Raw genomic sequence first — 17,999 nt, 5'->3', positions numbered from 1 at the left:
TTGGGGCACCTGGGTGGCTCAGTTAAATTAACTAGAATTTCTATTCTGAAAAACTGAACAAAAGTTGTTAATAAAATACTAAAACTATTTTGGTATTAATGATATTCATATTCTTTTTCTACTTAAGTAAAAGTGTAAGATATAACAAAGAAACAAATTCAAAATACACATTTATTACATTTCTGAAGGCATGATTTCACCAATAGTATAAACAAATTTACATAATAATGAACTTCATCACTTCTCCATTCATTTAGAGACTGGAGAGAAAAATTCACTATTTTTAGAAGTAGAGAAATCCTAGAATTCATAAAAACTATTTGTATTTACTGATATAAACTATCTCATTGATGGACAGTTCTATAATCTTATGAAATACTAATGCCAACCCTAACTACAAATAACAACAAGCACCTTTCGATGTTCAACAATACAATGATACCGGGGATGGGGGGGAACCCTCATTTCAAAAGAGATAAAATGGAATCTTCCAATTTGGGAGGATCATGGGAAATAGGCTACCATATATAAATATTAAATAAAATATGCAGAAAGACCAATACTCATAGGGTATTGTCTCCTTGCATTCAAACTTTATTTTATTTTATTTTTTTTTAAATTAAGATTTTATTTATTTATTTGACAAACAGAGATGACAAGCAGGCGGAGAGGCAGGCAGGGGGCGGGGTGGGGGGGGAAAGAGACTCCCTGCTGAGCAGAGAACCCGATGCCCGATGCCGTGGCTTGATCCCAGGACTCTGGGATCATGACCTGAGCCAAAGGCAGAGGCTTTAACCCACTAAGCCACCTAGGCACCCGCATTCAAACTTTTAAAGGTGAAAATATATCTGCAAATGGTAGAGTTACCCCACTTATATGTCAGCTATCACAGAGAATAGAGACAGTAAGTACATCAAATCCTTCCAGCAATTTTAATCACTCTGAGGTTTATATTTCAAAGAGTTATGATCTAGTTGTTTGTTAATCAAGAGGAAAATATCCACCTCATTCTACTATAAAAAGTACTAGTAAATCATTTCTCATGGTCTCACTGAGCACTCTGAATCCACAATTTTTTATATGTAAAATGATGCACTTCTTCAGTAGAGAGAATAAAAGTTCTTTCGAACTTGTAGGTAAGTACCTTTATTGGAGTAATTTGTACTCTAGCTATTATTCATTGGAACAGTTAAGTCATTGCCAAGGGGAAAGGGAAGCCTTAATTGATTGTGAGTAAATTATTAACTGCATCCAGTTTGGGTACAGCAGAAGTTCAGCATTTCTATGATCTTGAAAAGTGACTGGAAATGTCTCTATATTTTTATGAGGAAAATCTCTATTACCAACTTCCTATTTTTTTATAGTCCATATTATTTCTACATAAAACTAAGTATGTAAAAAACATGCCATATCCCAATGTAAAAATGTGAAAGAATTAAAAAAAGAGAGGAATGGGCACACTGGGAGTTAGAATGTTTCCATGCACAAATATGCCTGTTAAGCAGATACCACACACATCAAGAGAAAATCTGATGGTCTAGAGACTTGCAAAACTCAAATACCAGAATCAGAATGACAATAGTTCCTAGAGTTCTAAAAAAGAAATAAAGTCAAAGTTATGACAAAAGTCACAACAAATAAAACTTCTTACTATCAGTTTAGTTAAAAAGGAAGAAAAACTGGCATTTACAGAAACTTGTCTTGAGGTTATACTACAAAAAAAGCTCATATACTTAAGAATTATTATTATTGCAGATCAACATTAAGAGTAATAGATAACTAATCTCTAGGTACTTGACATTTATAGGTATTATAAGCAAAAAATATAAAGCAATAGAAATATAACTACATTAAATGCACTCTCATCAAAGTAAAGCAACAGAAAAATATTATTCAAGACAAATTTAAATTTATGGGAATAATGACAACTCCCAGAGTAGGCATGTATAGAGCTGTGTGTGTATTTATATTAAATTATATTAAATTTATGGGAATACTGACAACTCCCAGAGTAGGCATTTATAGAGATGTGTGTGTATTTATATTAAGTAGCCCCTCCCTGACCCAATTTATATATATATAATATATATAATATTGTATATTTTATATAGGTTACTGAAATAACACCAAGTGTGAAAAGCAATCATTAGGAATAAGTATAATAAGCAACAAAAAAAACAGTGGTGCTATGGGTAAGAGGTATTTTTAAAATATCCACAGAATTTCATTACAATCATCTAAAGTATAGATGAAATATGAGCTCAGACTCATACAGAAATCAATTAGTTTGAGTAGAGGGCAAATAATCTTACTAATGTTAGATTTGGAAGCAGGATAAATGAACTCCAGCTTCTTTGACAATAAACATATCAAAGCATGCATAATTTAAAGCACTGGGTCAAATGACATCCCACATACATACCACTCCATTGTGGTGGACCTACACAGATTATTGAGTTAATGGCCTTTGAACAATTGCATAGACACACAAAAAATATGTTGGAAATCACAAGTCTACTACTTTTAAAAACCTGATTATATAATTTTGAAAAACAAATTTCAAGAGATTAGATTCAGTAGATTTTATATATATATATATATATATATATTTTTTTTTAACAAAATATATTTTTAAGACAACTTCATAAGCTGCTGTAATTTTTTTATACTTTTGAACACATATATGTTCTCCCTGGAAAACATTTCCTTAGTAAGTCATTAGTTTTTTTATTCTTCCTTTGAACAAATTTACCTTCTAAAAAATCATTCTTTGGTGTCTAAAAGATTCCACACTGGGAGTTAGGTTCTTGAGTATGACAAGAATTTAAACTTGTTCCCAAAGCATGTTTTTTAATGCCTGTATATTGTTTTGTTTTAGGTAATTCAACTGAGGAAAGACTTTGCCTAATTTGATGCTTTAAAAGCAGCTAGAATAAAGAGCAATCACAACAAATTTTAAAAACCAAACCCAATCAAATTAATATAGTCAGCTCTTCCAAAGGAATTCAGGTGTGAAGGCAGATGCATGGATGGCCTAGTAAATGTCAAGAGTGATTCATAAACTTATAAATTCAGAGAGCTCAGAGAGATGGCAGGCGACATCCGATAGAATAAAGCCAAAGTGTGTGGTAACAGTGGACAAAAAGAGAGTCAAGGAACATAATACTAGTAAATGTGAATTACTCTGGGAGCATTTAAAAACAAAAACGGTGCTATGTCCAAGATGTTTTTATCAAAAATCCAGAGAATCTGGAAATACAGTTTTTTCAAAAAATAAATTAGCATATGAGTTTCATTAAAACTAACACTATGTTTCTACAATAGCAATTATTGACTGTATACTTGTTAAGTATCTGTTTCCACACTAGACTGTAAGATTTCCGAGGATAGAAACTGCTTATTTACACCTAAATATCCTGAGTTGAAATGAGTGCAGACATAATAATGTTTACGAATATATGAATGAATGAAAGACTGAATGAATATCAGTAGTGAAAAAGATACAGATAAGTCAAATATCAAATTTAAAATGACAGTTAAATTCCTCAGAAGAATACTTTAACTGGAGTACACAAAAACTAGGAAGAAGCAAGCCCAAATGAATAAGGTGGCAAAGAAGACTTTTTAATAAGAAAAACCTTATCAAATTATTAAGTTATATCAAAATAATGCAAAGCAGCCAGGCCAAGCTACTTAATTTATAATTTCAAATATTCTGTTTATGGAAAGTTCATATGAATGTGTGTAGTTGTTTCCAGGAAACTGACCTCAAAAGATTCACAAGGAAAAAAAGATTAGAATGCCTGAGTAGAAGAAAAAAGTTACCTTGCCTTCTTAGTTCATTTTTAACAGCTTCTACACCTCCTGTTTTTTCAATGAAGTCATATATAACTTTTGATGTTTCTCGGTCTTTCAGTTGTGCCTCTGAGATTCCACACATATCGAAAAGATTCTTCAATTCTGGATCCAAATTATTCAGCTATAACATATAAAGTAACTGTTAACTATAAAATCTATCCCAATTTCTAAAATTAAGCATAATCAAATTGAAATTTAGTTTTCACCTGTGCCCATTATGAAATTATTTTAAATTTATATACTTTTTAACATGGTTAGATTATTTATAAGCCAATGAAACTTTCTTATTTAAAAGAAATAGAAAAGATAAAAAAATAAAATTTTCTTTTTTTTTGTTCTCTCTTCAAAAAGAAGGCATCTCATTAGAGCTTTACTAACCCATTCATGATTCAGACATCTCCAACCTATTCGCCTATTACTAAATTTAGATATAATCACAAAGAAACGAGGAAACTCTGTCAATTTGAAAATCTGAAGCACCTCCTTATAACCTCAGCGTCCTGGACAGAGCCCAAAACAAGGAAGCATTCAATAAATGTTGTGGAGTTAACACTGTAGTCAATAACAAAAAAATTTCTGACATCATAAATATTTCTCTTCAAAATAATTTTTCCAAACCCTGATTATCTGTTAAATGTGAAATACATATTACTTAAGCAATCAAAACAGATAAAGTGTTAAAAACACTTATTTTTGCTAGCAGTTTCACTTATTTGCTCATAGGGCTAAAAATAAATAATGACAAAAATGCCAAAAAGAATGGAATGAAAAGATCTAGCTAATTTAAAAACTGGATATTCAGAATTTGATTATAATACTTTTCAGTACTATTACTTTCCAGTAATTTGGCATACATTCCCCTAAAATATCAGTTAGCAAAAATAATTTTCTTCTCTTGGCTGTCAACACACAAGAATTTTATATTATAGTATATAAGATTTTATTTATATATTTATTTATTTGAGAGAGACAGAGAGAGACAGTGTGTGCGCTAGCAGGGGAGGAACAGAGGGAAAGGGAGAGAGAGAATCTCAAGCAGACTCGAGCATAGCTCTGACGCAGGGTTCAATCTCAAAACCCTGAGATCATGACCTGAGTCAAAATCAAGAGTCAGACTGAACCACCCAGGCACCCCAGTATTACAGTATATCAATTCAAGGAGTATAAAACCTTTGCCTTATAGATATAGCCATAAATAACAGAACAATACTGAGGTTTCCAACCTCAGTGGTGTATGTACATAAACACATTCAAATAAATGCTAAAATTCACTAAAATGAATAATAAAAATCTACACACAGGCCACAGCATTACCACATATTTATTTATTTTAAAGATTTTATTTATTTATTTGATAGAGAGAGAGAGAGAACACAAGCAAGGGAGTGTGAGAGGGAGAAGCAGGGTTCCCGCTGAGCAGGGAGCCTGATGTGGGGCTCGATCTCAGGACCCCGGGATCATGCCCTAAGCTGAAAGCAGACACTTAACCGGCTGAGCCACCCAGGTACCCCGCATTACCACATATTTACAGCAATAATATTTATGGCTTGAAAAGATACTTACATCAAAGCCAGTATTCGGATCCCAACCAACATGTCCAATGTGCCTAAAGAAGTAGACCAAAAATATGTATAAATAAAAAACAGAAAATACATAAACAGCATTTAAAACATAAAATATATGAAATCCAATCCAACCAATAAATTTTGGGCCTGAGCTAATAATTCTCACAGACATACCCATATTCAGGGAAAAACTGTGTGAGGGGTCAGGAGGCCAGGACTGGCCTCAGTTAAACTGAGTTTTAATATTTTTGCATAATCTTTCTGAGTATCCATTTCCTCAACTGTCAAACTAGCAGAAGAATACAAGCATTTTATATATATATATATATATATATATATATATATGAATAGGAATTTTGTAATGAGCTAATGAAATGATGTATATGTATATGAAAATGCTTAAAATATGTCAAATAAATACCAAAGGTTTGATGCCTACTATAGACTAAATGTTTGTGTCCCCCCAAAATTCCTATGTTGAGACCTAATACCCAGTATGATGATAATATCTGGAGGTAAGGATTTGGGGAGGTGATTAGGTTTTGAGGGTGGATCCCTCAAAAACAGGATTAGTACCCTTAAAAAAAAGGCCCCAGAGAGTTCTCTTGCCCTCTTCCAACATGTGAAGAAGACAGCTAGAAGCTGCCTGGTTAACAGCTGTTAACCAGGCAGTGGAACCTCACCAGACACCAAATTTTGCCTGCTTCTTCCCAATCTCCAGAACTGTAGAAATAAATCTCTGTTGTTTAAAAGCCATTCAGTCTATAGTATTCCTGTTATAGTAGCCCAAATGGGATAAGACAGTGCCTCTAGGCAATTTCCAAATACCATTTATAGAGGAAAGTGAGAAATCATCTCCAACAATTAAAGAAACAACTTAATCTAGTTTTTCTTTCCTGATGAATAAAAAGGTAAATAAACTGTAAGATTCACAGAAAGTCTACTGAACAACAGCCTTAAACACACACATACACACACACACACACACAAAAACAATTCCAACAAAATCTATAGAGAAAAAAGTATGCAAATGATAAATGTATAAGAAAACAAAATTTCCTAACAAGGTAAAAATCAAGAGCAGGAGTAAGTTAATTGAAAGATAAGAAAAACAAAAGAACTCTTACTGGAAATTGCTTGGTGTTCCGATATCTGCCTTAGTTAATCTCTTCTTTTTAGCTTTTCCTTTTTTCTTTTCTTTGGTATGGGAGATGTTGTTGACCTGTGGACCATAAAATCTATTGGTTGTGATTTCCGGATTTTTTATATCAACTGTTGCCATGGGTAGATTAGGACCTGCAAAACAATATGAAAGGGATATAATTTAAGATAACAATTATTACATTCATAATCTGTAATTTAAATATCTTTCTCTGAAGTAGGACCGCTTCACTAATATAAATTATTTAAATTTTAAAGTTGCATGTTAATTTTTTATAAATAATGGATAAAGTACTACCGAAATTTCAAAAGCATATAATAAATTCTTAAACACATAAGCACAGATGTTACTTCAAAGAGAATTTGTATTTTTATAACATTAAATCTCATGAAAAAAAATTTTCAGTAAAAATTTAAATTTAATTGGTCTAATCCCTTAAATTTTGATTATAATAGCCTCACACACACAACCCATTACTTGTTGGTAAAGTGCTATATATGGCATAATAAGAATAAAAATTAAAAGGAGCATATACTTTTTAAAAAAAAAATCTGACAAAAAAAAATCTAGTCTTACTTCTCTGTTTCAACTTTATTAGTCATGAGGGAAAAAAAGTACTTATACAATTATTACTATTATTATTTCCAAAATACCGTACGTAAGTCCAATAATGTTTTCTCTATCGGTATACATACACTTTGACTATTGGAAGTACAGGGCTCAAAAATGAGATGGAAAAATTCTCAAAACATTCGTCTTCCACAATAATCAACAGTGAAACTATCTCTGGCATCTTCAGATATTATCAACAGCACCTTTAGGAGTGACCTTAAATATAATATACAAAACCTGTTTTATAATTCACATATTCTTGGCTTTAAAAGCACAAGTCTAAATGAAATGTATTCAATTTAAAAATGCCTTATAAATTTAACTAAATGGCATCACATGTTCCTTAGAGAGTCCATTTTAATATAGGGTTCTCTGACAAAACCACTTATTAGACTAAATTCCTATGAGATAAGTACATTAATGACAACTTTCAAATGCTGTATAAAATGGAACCACTACTGCGCAGAGAAACAGTTAACATAGCAGGCCCAAGACTGCCATCCTTAGAAAGGGCTGCTTGTAAGGTTAGCTCTGAGCTGGCATCTGGAAACGGGGATTCCAAGAGGGTTTTTATCATTCCCTGATAAGATGGGCCCATTGTGCCTCAACTATTTGTGCTAACAATGTGCTGATGCTAAACACCTGCTTTCCTTTTGGGAGTCTAGTACCTTGGTATGTGCTAGACATAGGAGGCCTCTGTGAGTAGCCCCCAATAAACTGAGTGCCTAGTGAGTTTCTCCTTTAGACAACATTTACCATGTGTTGTAACAACTTATCAAAGGAATTATGTGCATTCCCTTTGACTCCAATGGGAGAAGACTATGGCAAAGTTGTATGTAATTTCCCTCAGACCTTACCCCTTGTGTATCTCCCTTTGATTTTGTTTTATATCATTCCACTGTTATAAATCTTTGCCATGAATACCCCAATACAATGGAATACAGAAATCCCAAGAAGTTACAGGCTAACGTAAATTAGGTGATAACTAAATGTCAATTTGACTGTATTTCTTCAATTGCACTAAAACCTCAAATGTAGCCTATTCATTAAAGTTACCTGAAAGAACAATGTTTATCTAAATGGATCAATTATATATAACCCATGTTCTCTCTTTCAACTCTACTATTCAAGATGAAATAGAGCTAAAATAATTTACAAAAGCCATCTAACACCTTATCGGACAAGTAAACAATTTGGAAAGATTTGAATTTTTAGTATCACCAAAATTCAGCTCTTTTCTCTTCATAATCAAACTCTACTTACATGTAAGCATCTAAAAGTTCTATTTGTATTTCATATAAAATTTTTTCATACAGATTTCTAAAGGAAGTTGCTCACATTAGCAAGAAATAAAGAAATTGTTATCTGAAAAAAATGGAACCTAGTGAATAATATGGGTAAGACCATTAAAACAAGCTGATTCAGTGTCAAGGAATAATAAAAATAACCGGATTAAAAATTAAAGGTTAGTTATGCAATACAGAAGGCTGATGAAATAGAAGATAAAGACTAGGATTTTCAAATTTGTTCACATATCAGATTTCAGTGTTTACTGTAGTTTCACAAAGTAAAGGACTTATTGAGAATACCTGGAATCCAAGTGTTAGAGGGTCAAATCTGTGTTATACTCAAAGGCTTATCTACTGATCTGTTTCTCCTTCTCATCCTTCCTTTTCTGCCTTCCCTCTTTTATTTATAACTTTAAAAATCAGTAACAGCTACACCATCCATGGTAAGATGCCACAAATCACTACTTACTCTTTTCTTTATATTTAATAGAATTTAAGGATTAACTTAAGACTGATTTAGGAGTATCAGAATAAGACACTCTCCTTGTACCTTACCACCCCTCCTGAAATAGGTGTTCAAAGAGCAACTATAAAGGAACAACCAGATTCACCATAAAAAAAAAAAAAAAAAAAAACCACAAAACTATTAGTTTTTAGAAAAAAACAAAAATGAAAATATTCTGCTGCTTTAGGTTATATGAAAGTTATTATTATACCATGGATATTTTAAATGGTAATAGAGTTGGGTAAAGTGGAGAAGCGTAATAGTTTTAATTATCCAAGTTAACAAATTCTTTCCTGGGAAATTTAATAAAGTTAAGATTCTTATAAGCCTGATCCATAACTCACTAAAGAAAATAATTCAGCCATCTCTGAAGAAAGTTTAAGAATAAAGAAGACAGGAACAAAATAGAAGGGGTATGTGGAATGAATAACAAAGTTTAATTCATACTGTAGTCAGACTGGGTTTCCCCTCCTCCCTCTACCCCAAGAGGAAGTGTGGATATACTGTTACTGTCAAGCAGTCTATAAAGCCTTTAGTGTCATTACACATGAATTTTTTTAGTACTGGTTAAAACATTATTTAATTAAGTCTATACAGGAAAATTCAAATTATAGAGATAAACAGAAAATTAGTATTAGCTGCGTTAGCTGGGAAATTAGAGAGTTTTCCACACTTTTCATCTTATAGTTGAAAACTAAGGATGAGAAGTGTCAGGTGACCTGTCTAAAGTCACACAATTAGGGACAAAAAGCAAAGGTGAACTCTGCTTTCTTGATTCCTAATCCATTAACTACTACTGTACTTTTTACACTAATGTCAAACCACAAGGTGACTGATAATGCTAACTTTACCAATGTTGTCATATATTATTTCCTTACCAATTAGTTCTCTCAATTTATATAGTTTAACAGTTTATCATTCAATAAATATTTACTAGTAACTTTCAAAATTTAGGGAAAAAAATTCCTACATAATCATGAGATTAAGGACTTGGTTATCTCTGTTGATAATAGTCATTTACTTTAGAGTTTGAAGGTGTTTGGAAATTAGTTTAAAACGATGTTGTAAAGCCCAATTAAATATTTGTTTCCAAAAGTGACAACTGGTGTAAGGCACAGTCATTTTTAAATGAAGTTTATGGAAGATCTGGTAATGGAGATACACCTAAATCACTTCTAGTAAAAATTAAGTATTCCATTTATAAAATTATACTCATCCTAAGAACATACACTAAGGGGATTGTTTCCCTTCTTTAAAAAAAAAAACCAAAAACTAGTCAAATGACAAATTACCATTTTCTGATTAAAGACAACTGCTACAGAAAAGGCTTTTTAATATTCTCACTGAACAGCATTTCTAGTTAATTTTAAAACTGAAAGAACAAACTAAAGTCTTCCCCTTAATTACATAAAAAGCAGAGAACTCTCACCAAGGTAAAATAGTTGAGAAACAGGTGGCCCAGAGGCCTCTGATGTCAAGCAGTCATGAAGCTGAGAACAAATCATTGGAAAGCGTCTAAGCTAAAAGGTGAGACTGACCGATGAAGAAAAAAGAAAGATGTATGGATTAGGAGTTAGTGAGGAAGACACTGAATTGCATTTCAGGAATATATGCTACTTCTACATAAAGTGTCTTTTCAATAGTTACAATTTGAAAATGTCTACTAAACTGATCATCCATATGGGGATTTAAGACAAAGCACCTGCAGGGACACAGCAAGGTGGATAAGGTGTCCAGTGCACCTGGTAGTAGTGTACCAAATGCAAAAAAGTAATATGCTGCCTTCAAAACAGTGGTCTCCACATAGTGGGGAGTGACTGCACTGCAGGAAAAAAATATTAAATCTTCTTTTAATAATTATTTTATCCTTTACTGTGTATGCAATATGTTAATACCATATTATATGTATATTTTATAAGAAAATATACAAATTCTGGCAATACATGCCATATATTTTTGCCTTTTCGTGATACTTTTTAAACTCTCATTTAATGAAAAGACGTTTGGGATCACTGCACCAAAAGGGTTAAAACTACAGAACTAAATATTTAAAACCAAGAGCTATCACAGAGAAAGAAAGTCTTATTATGAGTACCTCTCCTACCAGGAGTAATAAAATTGCAAGACACCACTGTCACATAAAGAATATCCAAATTCATGGGGTGCCTGCGTGGCTCAGTCAATTAAGTGTTAGACTCTTGGTCTGGGCTCAGGTCATAATCTCAGTACAGAATCTACTTGTCCCTCTTCCTCCCCCTCTGCTCTCTGCTCCTCCTCCCACTCAGAGCTCTCTCTTAAATAAAAACATAAACAAATAAATAAAATCTTAAAAAACAAACCAAAAAAGAATACCCAAATTCCTTGTATTCATGGATTAGGTACCTCTTCAGAAATACATTTTATATGTACTGAAAAGATTAAAAATTTTGAAAACTCCATAAAATATTTATACTGTTAACTTTATTATCGCTTCTCGGCCTTTTGGCTAAGATCAAGTGTAGTATCTGTTTTTATCAGGTCAATATACTGTTAACTTTAATTGCAACATCTATACTTTAATATCTCAGGTTACTTTTCCCAAAGATGCCACTTCCAGGAAGCCTTCCCCACTGGTACTCAATACATGCTTACAGAATGCAGAATAATAAATTCAAAAGGATTAAAATATTGAGCATGCAACAGGGAGAAAATTCTAACACTGCTGTAAGAGTTCACAGATGAATGACTTCTGAGTCAGCTGCTTCTGCTTCCTTTGCCTCTACCACGTTAACAGTGGCGTTACTTAAGGCATGTTATTTACCCTGTCTAGGTCTGTTTCTCCTTCAAAATCTTATGGACGTAGCATAGTGATAAAGGGGCCAGGCTGTGGAGTTAAGACTGCTTGAGACTGAATCCTTCTGTACCACTTACTAGATTTGTGACCCTGAGCAAGATACTCATCTGTGCCCCTGTTTGCTCTTCTATAAAATGGGAATAATAGCAGCCACTTCATAAGACTCCTGGACAGTGCCTGGCTGGTAGTAAATGATCATTAAATAGTAGCTGCTGTAATTATTGTTGTTATTGTCTTCATCATGATAGCTAGGTTTTAGTAAGTGCTATGCTAAGTACTTTGATTACTTCATTTAATCTCCACAGCAGTTCTATAAAATAAGTATTAAAATTTCCACTTAAAAGACAAAGCCAAAGTATACATTACTTGGCAGAGGGTAAGCCTTACAGAAAGTAGTTTTTTTTTTTTTAATTATAATAAGGTAAATAATCCAAAATTTACTACAGCAGTATTTGGTTCATGTTTTTGTATCAGGAAAAAAATTTAAGGACAAATCAGAAAGCAATGTATCTGTTTAAAAGAAACAAACCCTAACAATCCCCAACAGCTATCATATATTATTTGTTTCCCAGAATAAGCTATCTAGATTCTGATGAGAGGATGTGAGATGCTTTAAAAAAAAAAAAATGCCATACCCTCCATTATAACGAAGGTTCCTGGAGCAATAGTTCCATACCTCCACAAGGCCAGCGACACAATTTAAATGTGATGCAATCTCTGCATCCTCTGTCCCCAGAGAAAATATATACACTTAAGAACTTAGTACACTATATTTCAAGGAGTGTTTACAGAGTCCAAGATGCGAATCTCTGCCCTAAAGATCTGGGACTTTGTCCTTTTCATTTTGGAATTCCATTTTATTTTGGAATATATACTTTTCTGGTATACGTTTTTTTTTCTTTTAAAGAATTCTCAATACTTCAAGTGCTCATCATGAAATTAAGGAGGATAATATAAAGCTACTATTAGTTCTATGCACTCCATTAAAGTCAGTGCTCATTCTCACAGGGGCTAGTTTCATATTACCAGTGTGAAATAGTATTTGGAAATAAGAAACATAAATCTTAAAGAAAGAAATGAACAAGTATGCTATGCAAAATTTACTACCTTTAAGGAAGATATTAAGTCAAGATCATACAGTTTATAAACTTAATTGTCAATATAGAATGAAGATATAAGTAATAGTGATCTTCACCCTACATAGTCCTCCTTCATCCTATAAAAAAGCCAAAAAATTTACATTTCTAAGACTCATCATTGTTATTTTAAAATGACACAATAAACTACAGTATTTGATCACAGATATTAAATATTTAAGTATTAATGTATGATACATGTTTCTAAAGGATAAAACAACAACCTAAAATCTTTTAGATCTATAATTTGTATCAAAGAGCTTACCATTTGGGGGGTCTCGTCTTTTCTCTGTTAGAAAATAAATCAAAATAATATTATCAGACATATGCAATACAAAAATCAACATAAAGAATTAATCTACCCAAACTCTGTCTTATTCTTAAGTCAATGTATAAGTGGCTAAAAAAGGTTTCTCTGAGGAACTGACATCTGAATAAAATAAGGAACAACATATTTAAAGGCCCTAAGGAGGGAACAGCATGAAAGAACATCATGAAGCTTGGACTAGAGTAAGCCAACAGAAGAGTAAAAGGAGGCAGTCAGAAGGAGACCCAGGGACTGGATCATATAGGGTCCCACAGGCCATGGTAAGGAATACAGATTGTATTCTATGTATGATAGGAAGCTCTTACAGGGTTTAATAGGGCCAACATAATCTAATGTTTTTAAAAGATAACTTAGGCTACTATGTGGAAAAGAGATCATAGGGGGCACTGAGTGGCAGCAGGGAGACTACTGAGGGAGTTATGGTAGTCCAGATGACAGATAATTGGGGCTTCGATTAGAGGGGTAGCAGAGGTGATAAGAAATAGATCCAGGATATGTTTCTGAAGAGACAACAGACTCACTGATGGGATTTATAAGAGACCATGGTGAGCCAGAGTGGAGCCTTTTACCAAGTTGGGGAATACATGGGGAAGAGTAGGAATGGGTCTAACTGGGGTTAGGGAACATAGATCAGATGTTCTGCTCAGACAAGTTAAGTTTAAGGTTATCCTGATGCTCAGTTGAAGTAAACAAGTTTGAAGGTTGGGGGAAAGGTCAACAATGAGGACAAAACTTTGGGAGGCATCAGTGTATGGAGAGTTTTCAAAGCTATGGGACACAATGAAAGCACAAAAGTAATGAGAATACAGAAACATCTGATCACTAAAGCAGACCAAAAATAAAAAGCTATAGCAGATGAGAAAGGAGTAAAAGCAGGAGAACTATCAATCCTTTGTACTCAGACTCTTATATACGAAGTTTGATATCATTTTGGCTTTAAGAAATTCAAAAGTGGTTGAAGAATTTTAAACAAATGTAATTTCCAGATTTTCTAATACAAAATTGCCCCAAATTATAAGAGAAATACCCATAAATAACGATATAATAATCAGTTTATAAACAGCCATAAACTAAAATTAATAGGATTTAACTGGGGAATAAGTTAAAAAATCCTGGCAATAGGAAATACCAATTTATTACTCCATCTGGTGGTCTGATGAAGTAACTTTCTGAAACACTGGACATAAGGAAGTCCCATCTATGTCAATGAATGTCAATCTCCCATTTCCCAGGTGATGTTATCTCTGCAACCAGAGAGGAAATACTTTAACTGATAACACAGATATGGAAATACACTGACATAAGTATAAAGTTCAGAGGATAAGTTCTAAAAAGTAATTTACAAATAAGATGCTAACCTGGCTTGAGAGCCATTCACATAAAAAAAGGGGAGGGTTTGGTTGAACAAAGAAGAATGGGAGCTGCTGGTATGAGGTATCTGCTAAAAACATTTGCAGAACAGTGCTTTAATCCTATCAAGAGGTATTTTAGTACCAACTAGTAAAACTACTTGTGGAGTACTGTGTTCAAATATGACTACTATTTGAAGCTGGATCATTTCTTCAAATCTGGACCTTCTGAAGAAGACATAAAAATATACAGTGGCTTCAGATGTACAGTATTTGGGATGATGAATCTATAAAGCACATCATGAGAAGAGTAAGAAACTGAAACCGGTTAAGGTAAAGAAGTAAAGGCATGAGAACATGATAGATGGCTTCCAATATTAAATGGCTACTGGGAGGAAAAGAAAATAGACTAATTTTTTATTGCTCCAAAAGTCGGATTCCATGCATCTAAGTTAGAGAGGCGAGGCTGGAGTTTGACTTAGCAGAAATAGAATAGATCCCTACCCAGGGATCTATCAGCTGCCTCCCTAAGATGACCTTCCTGCTTCTGAAACACCATGCTTAAAAGTTTAGGAACTACATAAAACAAAATTTCTATACCAGCTGAAAAATGCCTTTTAGGGACCTTCCCATTTCAAAGTCAATTAGTCTATATTTTAAGAAATATTTTTTACTTGTTTTATTTGGAAATGTCACATATATTGACTATAAGGAGCCCCAGAGAGCCCCTGGCCTAGCACCTTATTATGTCACAGAAAACTGATGTCTCTGAAACTGATCTTCTTAAGATGATGGTTTTAGAGAGGTTCACCTTTCCTAATCACCCTTCTTCCACTTGACAACAGAAAGGCCTAGTATACTGTTGTCAAGTATTTCTATATCAATAAATTTAAAATTCTATACTAGACTAGAGCATTCTCTATTTTATATGTATTATAGTCTCATACATTAAGTTCCTTATGGATTTATGATAGACAACATTAGGGACAAAATAGAGACAAAACAATGTTTATAGATTTTGTTCGCAACTTTGCTTATTTGCTTCTAGGCTTGCCTAAGTAGTCTTTGTCACAAAGTATTAAATATGCTAAGAATGTAAGTTAAGAACAAAGCCATAAAAATGCAAGTTTAAGAGTCAGTATATATGGCATGTTATCAACAAGACAGGTTATCAGAATGAATTCTTCAGTAAATCTGAAAAAAAATAGTTCTTAATAAAAATAGTTCTTAAGTAAGTACTAGTGAATTTTTTTTTTTTTTTTGTAAGGGGCCAGAGAATAAATATTTTAGGCTTTGTGTACCATACAGTCTTTGTTGTAACTATCCAACTGTTGTTGTGGCAACAGACAAAATGTAAACCAATGAGCGTAGGTTTGTCTCACTAAAACTTTATTTATAAAAACAGGTGTGGGCCCGTTCTGTCCCATGAGCCAGCTCCTGTTTAAAAAAAAGAAAAAAGTTTACCAGATTTCCTTTGTCGCCGGCCCAACAAGTCTGTAACTGCTTTCCGGAATTTTTTTGCTTCTTCTTCATTGGCAAAATTAAGAGCAACTTGACAAGTCTGAAATATTTTTATTTAAAAAGGTAAACAACAAGAAACATGAATCTAGCTTTAATGAAAAAATCGATAACCAACAAAGTACATTTATGAAGAAGGAAAGCTGAGTTTACTAGCAACAAGAGCTTAGTTTAAGCTTAGTTTTAATTTTATATGAATAACTTAAGAATACTGGAAGCATGGAGAAGGCGAAGTAAAAGACTACTAATAGATAAGTTGCCTCTCATAACGGACATTCAAATATTAAATGGAATACTCCATCTTCAACAACGACAACAAAAATAGCAAATTGAATTTGATTTTTCAATAGAACTCTACAAAATAATACGGATTTTAGAAAAGGCAAACACTGGAAAAGTTGGTCAAATGCAGGTCAGCTCTATCTTTACTAGGTTATGTTTTTATTTTACAGCTCAACTGTAGGTATTATTTATATGATAACCTTAATTCAGATAAAGTGTTGAAAATACGAAAAGACTGACATTGATAATGGCATGTTATGCACACTTTTATGTATGTACATATATTTATATTTTATTAAGAAAAATGTGAAAAATAACAGCTAGAGAAGAAAATTTTTTTGAAACGATATATCATCTAATCTAACCTTTTTTCCTCATTATGTAAAAATTTAGGAAATAAAAATACGAAAATAAAAAATTAAAATCACCTATAACCTAGTCACTCAGACAATCCTTGTCAGCATATGGTATGGAAATCCTTCTAACATCTTCCTCAAGTATATGCAATAAATTTTTTTATATTCTATTCTCCCCCTACACGCATTTAATGTATTTTAGCACTCTTCTAGGCCACGAACTATTCTTTCACAAAATAATCTGAATGGCAATATAACATCAATATTTAAAACATACCATGGATTAGTGGGCAATTAAGACTTCATTTTTATACATAAGAACACTAAATCCCAGAAAGATAAAGCTCTCTGTCCAAAGACAAAGATGATGAAAAAGCAAATTTCTTTTCTACACAGCAAATTATATTTATAGTACTCTTTGGGAACTTTTTTTTTTTTGGCCCTTTAAAATCTAAGCCATTTCTTCCTATTCAGCTATACTGTGAAAAGCTTTTTTTTTTTTTTTTTAAAGATTTTTTTATTTATTTGACAGAGAAAGAGAGACAGCGAGAGAGAACACAAAGCAGAGGGAGTGAGAGAGGGAGAAAAGGCTTCCCGCAGGGAGCCCGTGCGGGGCTCGATCCCAGGACTCCAGGATCATGATATGAGCAGAAGGCAGATGCTTAACTGACTGAGCCACCCAGGTGCCCCTATGAAGAACCTTTTAAAGGCAAAATAATTATTTTTACTTTATATAGTGTTTACATGGAATGCTCATAAATGCTTTCCACAAACAAGTATTAAAACAATTATGGGATCGAGCTCCACATCGGGCTCCCTGCTCAGCGGGAGGCCTGTTCTCCCTCTCCCGCTCTCCCTACCTGTGTTTCCTCTCTCACTGTCTCTCTCTCTCTGTCAAATAAATAAATAAAATCTTAAAGAAAACAAAAACCAGATGAACAAATAAAAAAATCTACATTAAACAGGGCAATAAAAAAAATATGACTTACATCTCCAGCAAAGGTATGAAAATATCCTCTAGGACTATTATATACAAAGTTATTGTATAGCTCTTGTTCCCACAATAGTTTCCCATCCTAGAAAAAGGTTAAAATAAGAGTTACCAAAAAGATAATCTCCAGGACTAAAACAAGATAGATGACTCATATTCAGGGAATTGTTTATATTAACAATAGCTTATACTTGCACAGAAAACACACACGAATA

The 17,999-nt window shown here is 33.0% G+C and overlaps 1 protein-coding gene and 1 pseudogene across 2 annotated transcripts in view; one reads left to right on the top strand and one right to left on the bottom strand.

Moving 5' to 3' along the window:
- Window positions 1-17,999, bottom strand: part of WASL (WASP like actin nucleation promoting factor) — a 65,241-nt gene that overhangs the window by 9,296 nt on the left and 37,946 nt on the right. For both annotated transcript variants that reach the window (XM_032870150.1, XM_032870160.1), the window contains exons 3-8: window positions 17,783-17,869; window positions 16,102-16,198; window positions 13,226-13,249; window positions 6,551-6,719; window positions 5,422-5,464; window positions 3,826-3,979 (exon numbers count right to left, since the gene is read on the bottom strand). In XM_032870150.1, coding sequence (XP_032726041.1) covers window positions 3,826-3,979; window positions 5,422-5,464; window positions 6,551-6,719; window positions 13,226-13,249; window positions 16,102-16,198; window positions 17,783-17,869 — 574 coding nt within the window. The remainder of the gene's footprint in view (window positions 1-3,825; window positions 3,980-5,421; window positions 5,465-6,550; window positions 6,720-13,225; window positions 13,250-16,101; window positions 16,199-17,782; window positions 17,870-17,999) is intronic.
- LOC116878971 lies at window positions 11,457-11,568 on the top strand (annotated as a pseudogene).

The sequence above is a fragment of the Lontra canadensis genome, unplaced genomic scaffold, assembly GCF_010015895.1.
Source record: "Lontra canadensis isolate GAN:19392208 unplaced genomic scaffold, GSC_riverotter_1.0 scaffold2, whole genome shotgun sequence".
NCBI classification, from domain to species: domain Eukaryota; kingdom Metazoa; phylum Chordata; class Mammalia; order Carnivora; family Mustelidae; genus Lontra; species Lontra canadensis.
This window is presented reverse-complemented; position numbering and strand designations above follow the sequence as displayed.